The 18,383-nt window shown below is 54.8% G+C and overlaps 2 protein-coding genes across 2 annotated transcripts in view; both read right to left on the minus strand.

The window, feature by feature from the left end:
* samd14 (sterile alpha motif domain containing 14) overlaps nt 1-5,528 on the minus strand; it is a 16,529-nt gene extending 11,001 nt beyond the window's left edge. Inside the window, exons 1-2 of the mRNA XM_067232091.1 lie at nt 5,394-5,528; nt 2,126-2,209 (exon numbers count right to left, since the gene is read on the minus strand). Of these exons, the coding sequence (XP_067088192.1) occupies nt 2,126-2,165 (40 nt within the window). The 5' untranslated portion in view covers nt 2,166-2,209; nt 5,394-5,528. The remainder of the gene's footprint in view (nt 1-2,125; nt 2,210-5,393) is intronic.
* A 1,700-nt stretch (nt 5,529-7,228) lies between these two features.
* LOC136938708 (suppressor of cytokine signaling 7-like) lies at nt 7,229-17,575 on the minus strand. The gene is made up of 10 exons (XM_067231721.1): nt 15,858-17,575; nt 15,434-15,498; nt 15,134-15,238; nt 12,801-12,929; nt 11,094-11,239; nt 10,739-10,907; nt 9,792-9,920; nt 9,440-9,575; nt 8,575-8,717; nt 7,229-8,413 (listed from the first exon to the last, which is right to left on the minus strand). The coding sequence occupies exons 1-9, from the start codon at nt 17,468-17,470 to the stop codon at nt 8,597-8,599; spliced, it is 2,613 nt and encodes an 870-aa protein (XP_067087822.1). The 5' UTR covers nt 17,471-17,575; the 3' UTR covers nt 7,229-8,413; nt 8,575-8,596.
* Between the last annotated feature and the right edge of the window lie 808 nt (nt 17,576-18,383).

Here is an 18,383-nt window from a genome sequence, read left to right on the forward strand (position 1 = left end):
ACAGGCCTCCCCGCAGTAAAGCAGGCCAGTGCAGGGACCACAATCCTCTCTGTCCCTGTGGACCTGGAGGAGAGGGTAGGGGTGTGGAAGAGGAGAGGGGCAGAGGAGGAGGGGGAGGAGGAGAGGAGGTGAGGAGGAGAGGAGGAGAGGAGGAGAGGGTAGGGGTGTGTGGTCTGTCAGTGTGGAAGAGGAGAGGGGCAGAGAGGAGGGGGAGGAGGAGAGGAGGTGAGGAGGAGAGGATGGGGGGATGGGGGTGTGTGGTCTGTCAGTGTGGAAGAGGAGAGGGGCAGAGAGGAGGGGAGGAGGAGAGGAGGTGAGGTGAGGAGGAGAGGAGGAGAGGATTTAGTCTTTTTTTTGAGGATGGGGGGGATGGGGGTGGTGTGGGTCTGTCAGTGTGGAAGAGGAGAGGGCAGAGAGGAGGAGAGGAGGGAAGGAAGAGAGGAGAAGAGGAGGAGAGGAGGGGAGGATGGGGGGATGGGTAGGTAGAGCAGGGAACTAGGGGGTGGGGTAGTGTCAGATCTTACTGGATAAAAGAACCTCACAGGTTTGTACGTGTGTCCAACATCTTTTAAAATGTAGAAGTAACTAGATGTTTTTGGAACAACGTACTGACCTGAAGTCTCTCTCTCTCTCTCTCTCTCTCTCTCTCTCTCTCTCTCTCTCTCTCTCTCTCTCTCTCTCTCTCTCTCTCTCTCTCTGTCTCTCTGTCTCTCTGTCTCTCTGTCTCTCTGTCTCTCTCTCTCTCTCTCTCTCTCTCTCCTCTCTCTCTGTCTCACACACACACACACACACATACACCACGACACACACACACAATACGACTCACACACACAATAGAAGGTGAGTGTGCAGAAGTGTGCACATTCAGGAATGAGGCAGCTGGACTTGACACCACCAGGGGGAAACAGCTGACTCACCAGTGAGCTGAGATCCTCTCTCTCTCTCTCTCTCTCTCTCTCTCTCTCTCTCTCTCTCTCTCTCTCTCTCTCTCTCTCTCTCTCTCTCTCTCTCTCTCTCTCTCTCCATCTCTCTCTCCATCTCTCTCTCCCTCTCCTCTCTCTCTCTCTCTCTCTCTCTCTCTCTCTCTCTCTCTCTCTCTCTCTCTCTCTCCTCTCCCTCTCTCTCTCTCTCTCTCTCTCTCTCTAACTTTCTCTCTCTCAACCTCTCTCCCTCTCCCAGGTTAGTAGAGACTCACCCCCACAAGCATGGTGTTGTATTTATAGAACTCACCTCCTGCCTGGTTACAGGGTTTCCTCCACCCCGAAAGAGAGACAGATAAGTCACCTGCCCTTGATTCCTCGTCCGACATACCTGCTGTGTGTATGTGTGAGAGAGAGTGGTGTGTGACCTGTCAGCTGCAGTTGTGAGTACACCAAGCCAGCAGTACACACAGCTGTCAAAAATACATCTTCACCTTTGAGTGTGTGTGTCCTGCTCACCCTTGTGCACTGTGTCTGTTCATCACATACGTGTGAAAGAGTTTCCACAAGACTGAGGAGAAAAACTGAAAAGGAGAGAGCAGTAGACAGAGAAATACAGAGAGATGTAGAGAGAGAGAGGTAGAGAGAGATGTAGAGAGAGAGAGGTAGAGAGAGAGAGGTAGAGAGAGATGTAGAGAGAGAGAGGTAGAGAGAGATGTAGAGAGAGAGAGGTAGAGAGAGATGTAGAGAGAAAGAGGTAGAGAGAGAGAGGTAGAGAGAGATGTAGAGAGAGAGGTAGAGAGAGAGAGGTAGAGAGAGAGAGGTAGAGAGAGAAAGAGAGAGAGATGTAGAGAGAGGTAGAGAGAGAGGTAGAGAGAGAGAGGTCGAGAGAGATGTAGAGAGAAAGAGGTAGAGAGAGAGAGGTAGAGAGAGAGATGTAGAGAGAGAGAGGTAGAGAGAGAGAGGTAGAGAGAGAGAGGTAGAGAGAGAGAAGTAGAGAGAGAAAGAGAGAGAGATGTAGAGAGAGGTAGAGAGAGAGAGGTAGAGAGAGGTAGAGAGAGAGAGAGAAAGACAGGTAGAGAGAGGTAGAGAGAGAAAGAGAGAGAGAGATGTAGAGAGAGGTAGAGAGAGAGAGGTAGAGAGAGAGAGGTAGAGAGAGTAGAGAGAGAGAGAGAAAGACAGGTAGAGAAAGAGGAGAAACTCACCAAACACATCCTCCGTGTCCTCCAGCTGTGTGGCAGACATGGCTCCTCCCCCTGGTGCAGCTCTGGTCTCTAAGCCCCTCCTCCCTGAGAGAACCAGGAAGTACAGTAAGAATTCATTGGAAAACCAGGTCTGCCCCCACACACACACACACACACACACGCACACCTCCATCTACAAGCACACACACACACATACCTCCATCTACAAGCACACTCACACACACACCTCCATCTACAAACACACACACACTCACACCTCCATCTACAAACACACACATACCTCCATCTACAAGCTCACACACACACACATACCTCCATCTACAAACACACACACACTCCAGGCAGCAGCAGGCCTGTGGCGTTGTCACGAGGGAGAGGAACAGCCAGCACTCAGCTGATCATCACTCTGCTGACCCACTTCTCTGCAGGAGACCGAATCAACATACCCATAGAGGAGAATACAGAGCTGGGGAGAGAGGAGGGAGGAAGGGAGGGAGAGAGAAAGGAGGGAGGAGAGAGAGAGGGAGGGAGGAGAGAGAGGGAGGTAGGGAGGGAGGGAGGAAGGGAGGGAGGGAGGGAGGAGAAAGGAGGGAGGAGAGAGAGGGAGGAGAGAGGAGGGAAGAGAGAGGAGGGAGGGAGGGAGGAAGGGAGAGAGAGAGGAGGGAGGAGAGAGAGGGAGGGAGGAGAGAGGAGGGAGGAGAGAGGGAGGAGAGAGAGGGAGGAGGAGAGAGAGGGAGGGAGGAGAGAGGAGGGAAGAGAGAGGAGGGAGGGAGGGAGGGAGGGAGGAGAGAGAGGGAGGGAGGAGAGAGAGGGAGGGAGGAGAGAGAGAGGGAAGAGAGAGGAGGGAGGGAGGGAGGGAGGAGAGAGAGGGAGGGAGGAGAGAGAGGGAGGGAGGAGAGAGAGAGGGAGGAGAGAGAGGGAGGGAGGAGAGAGAGGGAGGAGAGAGAGGGAGGGAGGAGAGAGAGAGAGGGAGGAGAGAGAGAGGGAGGAGAGAGAGGGAGGGAGGAAGAGAGAGGGAGGAGAGAGAGAGGGAGGAGAGAGAGGGAGGGAGGAGAGAGAGGGAGGGAGGAGAGAGAGGGAGGAGGGCTGGCAGCCCAGAAGGGAAAGGCCATCTGCTGCCTGCAGACCCTGGACACACCTTACCTACCGCACTGTGTGTGTGTGTGTAGCTGGGGGCGGGGGGCAGCACTGTGTGTGTGTGTGTGTGTAGCTGGGGGCAGGGGGCAGCACTGTGTGTGTGTGTGTGGTGTGTGTGGGGGGGTAGTAAACAGATGGAGAGCAGATATATTTTGAAGCTTGAGTGAAATCGTTATTTTCCAGTGTGTGTGCTGAGCACTAGAGGAGATGAGTCCCCACAACGCAACATGAAGGATAACCTGGAGGAAGTGGATGAGTCATCATGGGTTAACATCATCTGTGTCATAATCACAGCTATCAGAGTGTGGATGGAACAGCTCCAGTGCAAGCGGATCAGATCAACAAGGCGTGTTGTAGAGTAGCTAGTTCTCACATCCCTCCCTTCTCACAACCCAGACGCTAAGCCTGCAAATCTACCTGTGAACCATGAAGATGCAAACCTTCCCCACCACCCATGTCATACACACATATGTGCACACACACACACACACAATCCAGCGTTCCAGCGCAGAGAGCACCTCACCATGGATGAATTATGAGGGCATAAAATCCGTCTGGGAGAAAACGAGCTCAGAGGTAATACACTGTGTGTGTCTCCAGGGAACGATCCCAACACACACAACCAACACACACACACACACACACACTGTGCTGCCCCCCCCCCGCTACACCTACACACCAAACACACACAGAGACACAATCAGAGAATCAGAGAGCAATGAAAGAAAGAGAGGAACAGATGGAGAGAGGAGGAGAAGGACAAGGGGAGAAGGAGGCAGGAGAAAGAAGTTATGACAGCTCATCTTCCGGTGGGAGGGAGGGGTGGGAGGAAGGGAGGGAGGGGAGGGGTGGGAGGGGTGGAAGGGTTGAGAGGGAGGGGTAAGAGGGGTGGGAAGGAGGGAGGAGGGAGGGGAGGGGTGGGAGGGGTGAGAGGGTGGAGGGAGGGGTGGGAGGGAGGGAGGATGTGTGCTGTAAGACAGCGGTGTCTTGGCCCCTAATGACCAGTGACAGGAGACCAGACAGGACCAGACACTGCTGGGGTCAGTCAGCAGTCAGGCACACAGTCAGGGTGAGAATGGTCTTACACACACACACACACCGATATAAGACCGGGACACACAAGTCTGATACTCAAGCAAAACAACGAGACTAAACAAAGCTATTTTCAAAAAAATGGTTATTTCCTACAAAAAACAGCACTGGCAGAAGAAGAAACTAGCTAGAGAGAGAGAGGTGGAAAGAGAAAGACTGAGATGGAGAAGGAGAGGAGGAGAGAAAGAGACGGAGGGCTAGAGTAGGAAAGGAGGAGAGATGGAGGGTTAGAGGAGGGAAGGAGGAGAGAGAGATGGAGGGCTAGAGGAGGGAAGGAGGAGAGAGAGATGGAGGGTTAGAGGAGGGAAGGAGGAGAGAGAGATGGAGGGTTAGAGGAGGGAAGGAGGAGAGAGAGATGGAGGGTTAGAGGAGGGAAGGAGGAGAGAGAGATGGAGGGTTAGAGGAGGGAAGGAGGAGAGAGAGAGATGGAGGGTTAGAGGAGGGAAGGAGGAGAGAGAGAGAAGTTGTGTGTGAGAGAAACAGTCTCAGGTGTAACAGGAGAGTCTTAGTGTCACAGTAAGAAGTCAAGTCAGTGTGTTTGTGCAGCCCAGTTCAAGACAACCTACGACTGACCGAAGCTCTTTCCACAGTGAAAGTAAAGAGAACAGGACATGTACAAACAGCAACACTGTCTCACGTGAGCAGACCTAGAAAACAAATGGGTTTCCGGTCTTGATTCACTACATGCGATGGTGGGGGCACATGGATTAGGAGGATGTTCCACAACTTGGGTCACATAAAAAGTAAGATCTCCTTTTCACCTAAAAACTGTTTGATCGGAGAGAGCTGGAGCACATCGGAAGTGAACAGAGATGTTACCAGACAGACAGACCGACAGACAGGCACAGTGACAGGCAGGCAGACAGACAGGCACAGTGAAAGACAGGCACAGTGACAGACAGACAGACAGACAGACAGGCACAGTGACAGGTAGACAGACAAACAGACAGGCACATTGACAGACAGACAAACAGACAGGCACATTGACAGACAGACAGGCACAGTGACATACAGGCAGACAGATGTCCCTGTAGCTCACCTCTAATATATCGGATTCCTTCTCCACAGGCACTCAGACGGGGGCTGGCATCGCCCTGGTCTCTTCCCAGCAGAAGGACTGCGTCTCCCAGGATGCAGCAGGAGAGGCCGAGCCAGAGAACAGTGAGCTGCTCCCGGGGCGACGCTAGGCTAGGTGTCTGGAGCCGTAGTTCTGCTCCTCCACAGCTAAAACAGCCAGTCGTGTTTACTGGTCCTCTGCTCAGGAGGTGGCGGGGCTAGGCTGCTCCCCGCTGCTCTGCAGAATACTGCACTCCACTGCGCTCTCTCTCTCTCTCTCTCTCTCCCTCTCTCCTCCCTGCTCTACAGCCCAGAACTGGCTGCCAGAAGCACCAAGGACAGCAGAGAAAGACAGGAGGAGGGGGAGGAGGCAGAGAGAGGGAGGAAGCAGAACAGGGAGGGGCAGGAGAGAGAGAGGCCGGGAGATAAAAAGACAGAGAGGGAGGAGGGAGGATGACAGGGGGAGGAGGAGGAGGAGAGAGGAGGAGGGAAGATGAGCTAAATTAGGGAACAGGGAGGAACAGGAGGCCTGTCTGGAGTAATCACAGGTCACGTCGGTCACATGACCACCGATCCTGTAGTCAGCTTCAGGTGATTCAGCCCGGGGGAGGAGGAGGGGGGAGGCAGTAAAAGCCTGGAGGGAGGAGAGGAGGGGGAGGGGAGAGAGGGAGGGAGCACAGAAGCTCAGGCAGCAGCACTCAGCTGATTACCAGGCTCACTCTGGGGGAGTGGGGTGCCTCTGCACGCCTGGGACACTCAGCTGAGGAGGGAGGGAGGGAGGGGGAGGGAATGAGGGAGGGAGGGAGGGGGGGAGGGAGGGGGGGAGGGGGGGAGGAGGGGAGGGAGGGAGGGGGGGGGGAGGGAATGAGGGAGGGAGGGGGGAAAGGAAGGAGGGGGGGAGGGAGGGAGGGAGGGAGGGGGGGGAGGGAATGAGGGAGGGAGGGAGGGGGGGAGGGAGGGAGGGGGAGAGAGGGAGGGAGGGAGGGGGAGAGGGAGGGAGGGGGGGGGGGGGAGGGAGGGGGAGAGAGGGAGGGAGGGGGAGAGGGGGGGAGAGGATAATAGGGGGGAGGGAGGGGTAATAGAGGTAGGGAGAGAGGAGGGGCAGAGGAAGGGGGAGAGAGGGAGGCAGGGGGAGAGAGGGAGGGGGAAAGGGAGCGGGGAGAGAGGGAGGGGGAGAGGGGGGAACAACTATATGAGGAGAAAGCAAGAGGCGATCTGAGAGGGCTGGATAGGTGTGAAGGAGAAGGCTGGATATGAACGTTACCATGGCATCATCATGGATCTATTAAATCCTCTCAGATCTATTAGAAAGCAAAGGGGGGAGGAGTCTGGCCAGACAGCCCATTTATCTCCCCTCTCTCCCCCCTTCTCTCTTTCCCCCTCTATCTGTAGGTCTCTCCTCTCTCTCTCTCCCCTCTCTCTTTCCCCCTCTATCTGTAGGTCTCTCCTCTCTCTCTCCCCCCTCTCTCTGCTCCCTTTCTGTGTCAAATCTGGGCTCACCGTAACACATGACCATAAATCTGCTGCTCTGATGTTAGTGTGTGTGTGTGTGTGCGCGCTCCCCGAAGGCATGGCTGGAGGACTCTCATCACGCACTAATCCGATTGTCTCCCTTCTCACTTCCTCCTCTCACCTCTCTACACATCCTCTCTCCTTCCCTCTCTCGCCCACACCCACACTAAAGAGGCTTTTAGTACAACTCTCTGGACGCGAAGCTGACTCTTAGGTCCTGAGATCTTCTGCCCTCTAGTGTTCAGTTTCTGACATTACCAGGGGCCACTGACACTGTCAAAGAAAGACAAAGTCTCATTGTTTTATTTCCATCCACAGTTTTATTATAATTTACTCTGGTAACACGAGGGTCCAACGACAGTATAGCAAGAGAATTCCAGTTCTGCTCCAGAGTCAGCAGGGATGCTACACCACCTGAAAACTGGCCAGCGACCAGTAACTCCAACATACAGTATTTACACATACACCCAGGCAGCCGACACACACGCACATGCACACACACACACACACACACACACACACACGCACATGCACACACACACACACGCTTGTTAGCGCAGACCCTACAGCCAGTCCTAAGATGCAGGTCAAACTGAGAGCAACCAAACAGTTAAAGAAGGAAAGTAAAAGTCCCATGTCTCCCTGGTCTCCCAGTCCTGGTCTCCCAGTCCTGGTCTCCCAGTCCTGGTCTCCCAGTCCTGGTCTCCCAGTCCTGGTCTCCCAGCCCTGGTCTCCCAGCCCTGGTATCCCAGCCCTGGTATCCCAGTCCTGGTCTCCCAGCCCTGGTCTCCCAGCCCTGGTCTCCCAGTCCTGGTCTCCCAGTCCTGGTCTCCCAGTCCTGGTCTGCCAGTCCTGGTATCCCAGTCCTGGTCTCCCAGTCCTGGTATCCCAGCCCTGGTCTCCCAGTCCTGGTCTCCCAGTCCTGGTCTCCCAGTCCTAGTCTGCCGGCCAAGGCTGGGCCAGAACTGTGAGACAGCAGTCTACTCTCCAAACCTCAGGCAGCTGCTCTCTCCAGTCACGCCGTTTCAGAGCACAAACACAAAACCAGTGCATTATGGCATCCCGAACATGAATCGGAATCAAAAGTTCACCTCCGACAGTCAGGAGTTCAGGGTTACCCAGTCAACAGGGCTCCTCGCACCGTCCTAAATCAGTAAAAGTTCCCAGTGTGAAGTTCTGTTTTGACAGCGTTGCATTAAAAGTCTAGTCCGGGCTGAGGACGAGGGCTAGTAACCTCTAGTTGTTGTCCCGGCGGCGCTTAGTGATGACATCATCAGCCAGGCAGGGCTCCTCATCCCCTCCCCTCCTCCTCTCTCTGTGCGACGAGCAGAGAGCCAGGATAGGTGGATCATCTGAAACCACTGCCAAAGCTGCCTGGATACAGCGCCAATGGAGAGCTCTGATTGGTTGCAGTCTATCACGTGATGCAAGACTGTATCCAATCACAGTCGCCTTCAGTCCACCGGTCAACTTTCCACCTATTTAATAAAACTGAAAACAACAACCCTTTTAAATATGGTGAACACGGGAAACTATATGCACTCTCAACATGGTGATGATATTGAAGGTGGTAAATATTGAGTTTTCCTCCATGACAGACTTCTAGATTAAGGCCTTAGGCAGAAGAGGACAGCTGTAATTGATAAACTCACTTCAACCAATGATATTGGAGCACTACGTCTGAGACTCCACCCCCTCCTGAGTGGTGTGGCCCCGCCCCGTGTCCTTGATTGACAGGTACATCTCCTCCTCGGGGTCGTAGTAGTAGAACTTCCTCAGGTAGATGATGAGAGGCCTGGGGGGAGACACAATGAGGTGTGGGTGTGGTGTAGGTGTGGTGCAGATGTTCTGCAGGTGGTGCAGGTGTTCAGCAGGTGTGGTGGATGTTCTGCAGGTGTGGTGGATGTTCTGCAGGTGTGGTGGATGTTCTGCAGGTGTGGTAGATGTTCTGCAGGTGTGGTGGATGTTCTGCAGGTGTGGTGGATGTTCTGCAGGTGAGGTGGATGTTCTGCAGGAGTGGTGGATGTTCTGCAGGTGTGGTGGATGTTCTGCAGGTGTGGTGGATGTTCTGCAGGTGTGGTGGATGTTCAGCAGGTGTGGTGGATGTTCTGCAGGTGTGGTGGATGTTCTGCAGGTGTGATGGATGTTCTGCAGATGTGGTAGATGTTCTGCAGGTGTGGTAGATGTTCTGCAGATGTGGTGGATGTTATGCAGGTGTGGTAGATGTTCTGCAGGTGTGGTAGATGTTCTGCAGATGTGGTGGATGTTCTGCAGGTGTGGTAGATGTTCTGCAGGTGTGGTAGATGTTCTGCCGGTGTGGTAGATGTTCTGCAAATGTGGTGGATGTTCTGCAGGTGTGGTGGATGTTCTGCAGGTGTGGTGGATGTTCTGCAGGTGTGGTAGATGTTCTGCAGGTGTGGTGGATGTTCTGCAGGTGTGGTGGATGTTCTGCAGGTATAGTGCAGGCGTGGTGCAGGTGTTGTGCAGGTGTGGTGCAGGTGTTGTGCAGGAGCGTACGTGGGCAGAGGAAGCTCCTGGATGTGGTCGATCCTGATCTGCTGGCGGATGCAGAAGCGACAGAGGTGCTGCAGAGACTTGACGCTGCTGAACCGAGACACAGGGTAGAGGAGCTGCACCGGGGTGGGGGGCAGGCCTGGGACACACACACACACACACACACAGCATATTCATATGCACACAGACACACGGTTATAAAAGAACTGATCAGCCTCTGTGCTAGTATTTTGAGATGGTCCAGTATAGGTGTGCTAGTGTGATGAGATGGTCCAGTATAGGTGTGCTAGTGTGATGAGATGGTCCAGTATAGGTGTGCTAGTGTGATGAGATGGTCCCTTGAAGTTGTTCTCACCAGGTACTCGTGACCGCAGGAAGTAAAGAAACTTCCCGTTCTTGGAGTGCATGATGGCACGCTCGATAAACTCCACCACAGAGTGACAACGGTCCTCAAACTTAGGGTGACACCACAAACTGAAGGTACCTGCCAGTCAGACAGAGAGACGGAGAGAGAGAGAGAGAGAGAGAGACAGAGAGAGACAGAGACGGAGAGAGACAGAGAGAGAGAGAAACAACAATAAGGAAACTTCCCCAGGAGGAGATGACATGGAGAAACCAAAATGGAAGTTGGTTGTGTGTGTGGTGTGTGTGTGGTGTGTGTGTCTCACCTCGGTAGTGCTCCATGCGGGTGTGGTGTGTGTGTGTGGTGTGTGTGTGTGTGTGTGTGTGGTGTGTGTGTGTCTCACCTCGGTAGTGCTCCATGCGTGTGTGGTGTGTGCGTGTGTGTCTCACCTCGGTAGTGCTCCATGCGGGTGTGGTGTGTGTGTGTGTGGTGTGTGTGTGTGTGTGTGGTGTGTGTCTCACCTCGGTAGTGCTCCATGCGGGTGTGGTGTGTGTGTGGTGTCTCACCTTGGTAGTGCTCCATGCGGGTGTGGTGTGTGTGTGTGGTGTGTGTGTGTGTGTGTCTCACCTCGGTAGTGTTCCATGCGGGTGTGGTGTGTGTGTGTGTGTGTGTGTGGTGTGTGTGGTGTGTGTGTGTCTCACCTCGGTAGTGCTCCATGCGGGTGTGGTGTGTGTGTGTGTCTCACCTCGGTAGTGCTCCATGCGGGTGTGGTGTGTGTGTGGTGTGTGTGTGTCTCACCTCGGTAGTGCTCCATGCGGGTGTGGTGTGTGTGTGTGGTGTGTGTGTGTCTCACCTCGGTAGTGCTCCATGCGGGTGTGGTGTGTGTGTGGTGTGTGTGTGTCTCACCTCGGTAGTGCTCCATGCGGGTGTGGTGTGTGTGTGGTGTGTGTGTGTCTCACCTCGGTAGTGCTCCATGCGGGTGTGGTGTGTCACCCCCTGGGACCTGAAGCTGAGGCTGAGGATGTAGCGTGGGTCTGAACTGTCTCTAACCAGGAAGGACCCGTCCGGCCTGCCCTTCAGCTTCATCTCAGCATCCTCCCAGTTCATAGGGCCCCAGTACCAGCCACACTGCAACACACACACACACACACACACACACACACGTCACCAGGTAGAACAAAACAAACACAGGATACAAACAGGACTCGTTGTGAATGTGTCTGGATCACAGTGTCTGGAGTGTGTGTGTGTGTGTGTGAGAGAGTGTGTGTGTGTGTGTGTGTGTGTGTGAGAGTATGTGTGTGTGAGTGGTACCTTCTCCAGCTCCCTCAGGCTGGTGGTGAAACTGCTGGCGTCTGGCCGGCTGAGGGGGCACAGCGTGGGCCGCTGGTGGAGCCTGGAGGAGGGGGGCCCAGCCCCCGGCAGGGGCACCGGCCTGGGGAGCCCCCTCAGGAACGTATCTGGAACACACACACACACCAATGGGAGTTAACACACATACAGACACACACAGGAGTTAACACACACACACACACACAGGAATCCCACTCACAGAACCTGTCATTTATCTCTGGTTCCTTGTTCATTGACACATTTCCCCACCTGGACGGTCTCCGTCCTGTCACAACTGTGGCCTGGCTGATCTCATACACACATGACCTGGCGTGAACCAAACCCAGCGCAGCAAAAACACTGACAAGTAAAAGAGAAAAGTGATCGAAACAAACCAAACCACAGTACTTACTCCAGTCTGCCTATTCAACTCATTGTGTTGCAAAACAATCCAGGCTGTGTAAGGGACTTGGGACGATCCAGATACCAGCATAGAAACCTCATTAATCCCAATCATAACTGTAACTTTGTGACAAAGGAGAACAGGGGGTCGTTCATATCAACTTTAGAGAGAAGATGGGGAGCATCAATTTGCATTGTGTTACGCATGATGAATTGTTTCTATTAGAAAATCAAATGAGCTTTCTCGGGCATCGGCCTGAACCAGACAATACGAGTTTTCAACAAGCTGCAGTTCACAGATCGATGTCACCCTCGTCCCAATACTCCACCTCACCACAAACATCTCCACCCTCAGTCCCTCACAGCCCCCTCCAAACACATCACCGTTCCCACATCTGCAGTCGCTCCACGATGGGTCACGTCTGCAGTGCCTTGTGACTTGTTTAACCAGGTCACCGCGGTTACATTTCAGACGCTCTGACATCACACTGATAGAGAGTGAAACCCTCACTATGACAGAGGTTCTGGAGCACTCTTTAAAACATGCTGTGGTCGTCAGGGACAGTGAGCAGGTGGGGTGTCAACACTGCACAGTTTCAGTTTACCAGCGTGAAGTGAGTCTCTAACTACACAGTCGTTAAAACTTCAAGGTGTTACTTTCAAGTGTCCCCATGCTTGACCCGTACCGCTTTAAAAAGCAACGCCACCGAAAAGCTAGTTCTTAGCTGGTGTGGGTGGGCGGTGTTGGGGCAGTGACGGGAGAGAGAGGCTGGGTGTGAGACAGGAGAGAGAGGCTGGGTGTGAGACAGGAGAGAGAGGCTGGGTGTGAGACAGGAGAGAAAGGCTGGGTGTGAGACAGGAGAGAGAGGCTGGGTGTGAGACAGGAGAGAGAGGCTGGGTGTGAGACAGGAGAGAAAGGCTGGGTGTGAGACAGGAGAGAGAGGCTGGGTGTGAGACAGGAGAGAGAGGCTGGGTGTGAGACAGGAGAGAGAGGCTGGGTGTGAGACAGGAGAGAAAGGCTGGGTGTGAGACAGGAGAGAGAGGCTGGGTGTGAGACAGGAGAGAGAGACTGGGTGTGAGACAGGAGAGAGAGGCTGGGTGTGAGACAGGAGAGAGAGGCTGGGTGTGAGACAGGAGAGAGAGGCTGGGTGTGAGACAGGAGAGAGGCTGGGTGTGAGACAGGAGAGAAAGGCTGGGTGTGAGACAGGAGAGAAAGGCTGGGTGTGAGACAGGAGAGAAAGGCTGGGTGTGAGACAGGAGAGAGGCTGGGTGTGAGACAGGGCTTACCGTTGAGGCTGAGGCTGTGCTGGATGGTGCTCAGGGAGGGCAGCAGAGGCCGAGGGGGGAGGGACTGCATGGACGCCCCCACGCTGCGCTCCAGGAAAGGGCCAGGTTGCACCGGACCTCCAAAGTCGTCTGGAACGACAGCACAGCTCAGAACCGAGGCTGACAACACGAGGGCAGCACAGCTCAGAACCGAGGCTGACAACACGAGGGCAGCGCAGCTCAGAACCCAGGCTGACAACACGAGGGCAGCGCAGCTCAGAACCGAGGCTGACAACACAAGGGCAGCGCAGCTCAGAACCCAGGCTGACAACACGAGGGCAGCGCAGCTCAGAACCCAGGCTGTCAACACGAGGGCAGCGCAGCTCAGAACCCAGGCTGACAACACGAGGGCAGCGCAGCTCAGAACCCCGGCTGACAACACGAGGGCAGCGCAGCTCAGAACCCAGGCTGACAACACGAGGGCAGCGCAGCTCAGAACCGAGGCTGACAACACGAGGGCAGCACAGCTCAGAACCCCGGCTGACAACACGAGGGCAGCGCAGCTCAGAACCCAGGCTGACAACACGAGGGCAGCGCAGCTCAGAACCCCGGCTGACAACACGAGGGCAGCGCAGCTCAGAACCCAGGCTGACAACACGAGGGCAGCGCAGCTCAGAACCCCGGCTGACAACACGAGGGCAGCGCAGCTCAGAACCCAGGCTGACAACACGAGGGCAGCGCAGCTCAGAACCCAGGCTGACAACACGAGGGCAGCACAGCTCAGAACCCCGGCTGACAACACGAGGGCAGGCCTGCCTCTGCAGGCGGGGAGCACTCACTCGACTGCTCCTCACAAGGACTTAGTTTTGCCAAAATCAGTTTGTCCTCTGACTTTCCTATCTTCCTTGAGGGTTTAGGTTGGTTTCGGTGCAGTTCTATGGGCGTATGTGAAGCCCTCTGTGAGATTGCTTGTAAAAAAGGGTTGTACAAATAAATTTGATTTGAATTTGATTCGGTGTGGGTAACTCCTTAAACGGTTCCCTAACCTACAAATCACCGTTCTGAATCTGCAGCAGCAACTAGCAGTAGTGAACTATAGATTCCTCTTTCGTTCTGGCATATCTTCCTTATTATTCGTTGACAGTGCTTCATAGAATCACTAAAGCTATCAAAATGTTCCAGTCATATTGGTTTCCTCTGTTGGGTAACCACTTTCTGTGTCACCAGCCCGCAACTCAAACACAAAACAAAGTTCAGAGAACCAGCCAGAAGGCAACGCTCAGCGCTGTCCAGAACTGAGAAATAAGGAAGTAAGTCTGTTACCAGCTCAGAAGTAATGAGGAACAGGAAGGAGCTACTAAGAAATACCACAACTAGATCACTTCTGCATTCCTGATAGTCTACCAGCAGGCTCACACACACACACCACAGACAAGCGTTGAGTCGCTGTTTAGAACCGGGGACCATTAAAGCGAGGTTTGTTCTGTTGTCACCCTGGGCTGTACTAGGGATTCCAGGACCTTACTGCCTGACAATAACCCTCTATCACGCATCACTGCCGGCCAGTCTCCCAAATACAGATACTGGAGAGGGAGCCAACCGCTACGATCATGCTGAAAGTTTAAAATTGGAACTTCAACAGTTTTTTTTCTGCCAAGTTCCAAACAATCAGTTCATTGTAGCATCCTCTCTATCCCCTCCTGCAAGGTGTGATGCAGTACCAGAGATTCTCCTGAACAAGCAGGCCGAGGTGGTAAAAAAAAGAAAAAAAAGAACTGTAAACAAAGACACAATCCATTCACTGACACAGCGTGCAACTGAGGTGAATTGGTCACCCAGTCATTTCTCAGTATAAGCACCACCCACTCGCACCATGAAAGAGCTAGCTATTTGTAGCGTAGCTGTTGACCACGCGGTGTTCAGAGAGGGTGTAGTACTCTGGCGCTGTATCGGCTGAAGCCTCCTTGCGCTGGCCTGGATTCGCGTCCAGGCCAGGCCCTTTACCGCATGTCACCCCCCCACTCTCTCTCCCCACATTTCCTGTCCTCTGCCAACACACTATCTCTGTCAGAAATAAGTAAAGGCAGACATGCCACCTGTAATGTATCTTTAAGGAAGAGATGAAGAGCCAAGAGGAGGAGAGATGACAGTCTCCTGCAGTCGGAACGATACCCCGGGTGGACAGACAGACAGACAGACAGACAGGAGAGAGAAAGACAGGGAGGAGAGAGAGAGGTAGGAGAGAGAGAGGTAGGAGAGAGAGGTAAGAGAGAGAGAGGTAGGAGAGAGATAGAGGTAGGAGAGAGAGAGAGGTAGGAGAGAGAGAGAGGTAGGAGAGAGAGAGAGTAAAGTACCCAGAAGGCTGAGGCTTCGCCGCGGGGGAGGCGGGGGAGTCGGGGGATGAAGAGAGCTCACCCCCCTCCGAGAAATATCCACGTCTACCAGGGACACAGTCTCACCTGGAGAGACCAGACAGACAGGAGACAGAAGTGCAGACAGAAACAGCAGGAAACACAATGTCAGAAACAGAGAAAAGGAACGGCAGAGTGGAAAGGAGAGACAAGTCTACTCGTGTTAGCAAACATGCAGGTCAGTGGCTCATTCAGCATCCAACAAGCGTTGTCCATGGAAGGACTGTAAACGCAGGCTCTTACCAGTGAAGGCTGGACTGAAGGGAACTGGAGAGAAGGCACTCTGAGGCCTGGAGAGCAACAGTCTACTGGAGAGAGAGAAAGAGAGAGACAGAGAAAGAGAGAGGAAGAGGGATATAGAGGGACAGAGGGAAGGAGAGAGGAAGAGAGCAACATGACAGTGTTACAGGGTTATGTGTGTCATGTCCTGGTGTAGCTGTGTCCCCCAGCCCCAGGCTAGGCTAACCCCAGGCTAGGCTAGCCCCAGCCCCAGGCTAGGCTAGCCCTCACCCCCAGACCATCCAACCACGTTTAGCTAACCTCTAACAGCAACACACTGCTAAAACTGCAACTGAAGACCCCCCCCCCCTTCCACCACAACAGGGTAAAGCCTGCAACTTAGCTGTCACTTAGATCTCCACACGCACACACACACCCTCTCTCTTACCTCCCAGCGTCCTGGTCTGTGGAGCTGCAGGAGGATCCCCAGACGTCCACCTGGCTGCCCCCAGACGAGGTGGAGGAGGCCAGGGACGGCCTCTTGTCCAGCAGGTGGCTGGAGCCGCTGCTGCTCTTGGTCCTGAACAGCTTGCTGAGACGGAACTTCAGAGACCCCCCCTTCCTCGACTTCCCCCTGGGGGTCTTCTCCCCCTCGCCCTCTCCGGAGCACCGCGCCGCCCCTTCCACCACCAGGGGGGAGGGTGCGCGCCCCCCTGCCCCGGCCAGCACCCCGAGCTTGGGCGTGGTGGCCCGGCTCTGGGGCTGGGACTGGGACTGGGGGGTGTAGAGCGGGGCGGAGGGGGCGGACGGGGGGGCCGGGGCGGGCTGGAGGTCGGCCAGGCTGGGGGATGCGGAGGTGGACTGGGTGGCGTCGGCGGGGGGGTCTGATCGTAGCCGGGGCGCCCCGGGGGAGGAGGGGGAGGAGCCCGGCGTGTCCAGGGGGGGGTGACACACCTGGGAGTCGCAACACGCCTCCCCCGTCAGCCTCTGCACCTGCCTCATCAGCCCCGAGAGAGAGCTGCTGGAGAAGGCCACCCCCCCCGCCGCCCCCTGCCCGCCCTCCACCCCCTCCTCCCCCGACGACGCTCCCCCCTTGAAGCCCTCCGCCCCCAAATCCTCGGCCCCCAGCCCCTCCAGCACCAGCAGTGCGTCGCTGGCTTCGCTGGGGTCCTCCCCGTGCACCATGGCGGAGGCCAGCAGGCTGTGGCAGGAGCAGCAGGGGCCCTCCCCCACCTCCCTCAGCAGGAGGTCTGAGGCCTGGCCCAGCTCGCCCAGCCTCCGGGCCAGGGTCAGCACCGGGTCCCCCTCTCCCCCTGGGGGGCACGCCCTGCGGGGGTCCAGGAGGCTGAAGTGCAGGGTCTTGTCCAGGATCGGGGGCCAGTCTATGGTGTCTGGGACGAGCTGGTGGCGGTGGCACAGCCCCCCTCCCTCTGTCACTGAAGGTAGCTCGTCTGCCACTGCCTGGGATAGCTTCAGCATCGGGTGCCACTGGAGCCTGTGGTGTTGCAGGTCGGCGCTGCAGTTTGTGATGTGTTCGCCTGTGGTCGTGGCGCCGGTGGTGGTGACACACACCGGGCTAGCCTCCTGTTTCTCGGCGTCGCTCACCTGGAAGCCGGGCGGGTCCAGGCCGCATTCCAGAATACCGTCGCTCGACCGTAGGAGGTTCTGGAACACCATTAGCTGAGCCCGCGATCCCCGGCCCACGCCGTGCGGGAAATCAAAGCGCTGAGCCACGGCGAAGTCGGGTGGCGGAGGAGCATCTGGCGCCGGTGGTCGAGTCAGCATCACACCGCTATCAAGCGCCTCCAACTGGCTCTCGAGCTGCGAACTATAGTGCGGGGAGGGATTGCCCTGGTGTGTTGGGCCTGCTGTGGGGTTGTTCGGATCAAATTCAAACCCATTGTTGATATTGTTGCCATGATGACCCAAGACGGCTTTACCGAATCCGGAAACCACTCCACCGGCAGACATCAAATTATCCTCGTCCAAGCGGTCATATTCGGCCGCAGACACCAAGCGCATCAAGACAAAATCTGGAGACATATCTTGCGCGTTATTCATTATTACTCCCTCAATTCGGTACAAGAGGCGCCGCGCACCGTCTCTACGTCCTTACATAACATTGATAAAAATAAACATAACGGTAGCTAACCGAAAACCCTTCGTTCTACACACACTAGAGCCATTTAAAGTTCGGAACTGCCAGCGGAATAAATCCAGCAAACGTTACGCAAATAAACAAATGAGACATGTGAAACGCTCTGCCAGTGTTGCTGACACCGAATCCCATTCGGTAGACAACATGGATGTAATGGGCGGCTCGCGGGGCGGCTGCGCATAGACGACATCAATAATCTGCTTCTTCTGACCGATCATGGGCGGCCCGTGCGCTTGGCTTCCTGTTATAGCACGGACCCCGAAACCTCTCTCTCTCTTGTCTCTCCCTCCTTTCGACTCACCTCACCCCTAATACCCCACCGGTCTCTCCTCTCACTTCCGTTATCGCTCGCTTGGTCTTTCTCTTTTTAAAACAAAGCAAGAACGATGCGACGATGCGGCGCGCTGCCGACACAACAGCCCTATTAGCGCCGTATTGTGATCCGTTATGGTGTCAAACTCACAGGCCCCCCCTCCTCTTTCTATGCTCATCTCAGATCATGAGATTAGAAGCCTTTACTGAAACAAACAAAAAGCTCAAATATATCTCTAATCTCAGATATCTATTATGATATTTTGAAACGGCTACCTTTTTCATCACTTAAACAAAACCTGCAGTTCCTGGGTTCCGGTTCAATGGTCTGTTACAAGAAGGTGAGGCCTATTCCTGCATCAACTTTGCTAGGACCTTCCAGAAACATACATCTCACTTGTGTCTCGTAAACCATCTCATCGTGCTCACATCAACAGGTCTGCCAGACTTGTTTATGTGACAGAAGATGATGGTTTCCACAGTGAAATTTCATAGTGGGAAATA

Source organism: Osmerus mordax, chromosome 3, assembly GCF_038355195.1.
Source record: "Osmerus mordax isolate fOsmMor3 chromosome 3, fOsmMor3.pri, whole genome shotgun sequence".
In the NCBI taxonomy this organism is placed as follows: domain Eukaryota; kingdom Metazoa; phylum Chordata; class Actinopteri; order Osmeriformes; family Osmeridae; genus Osmerus; species Osmerus mordax.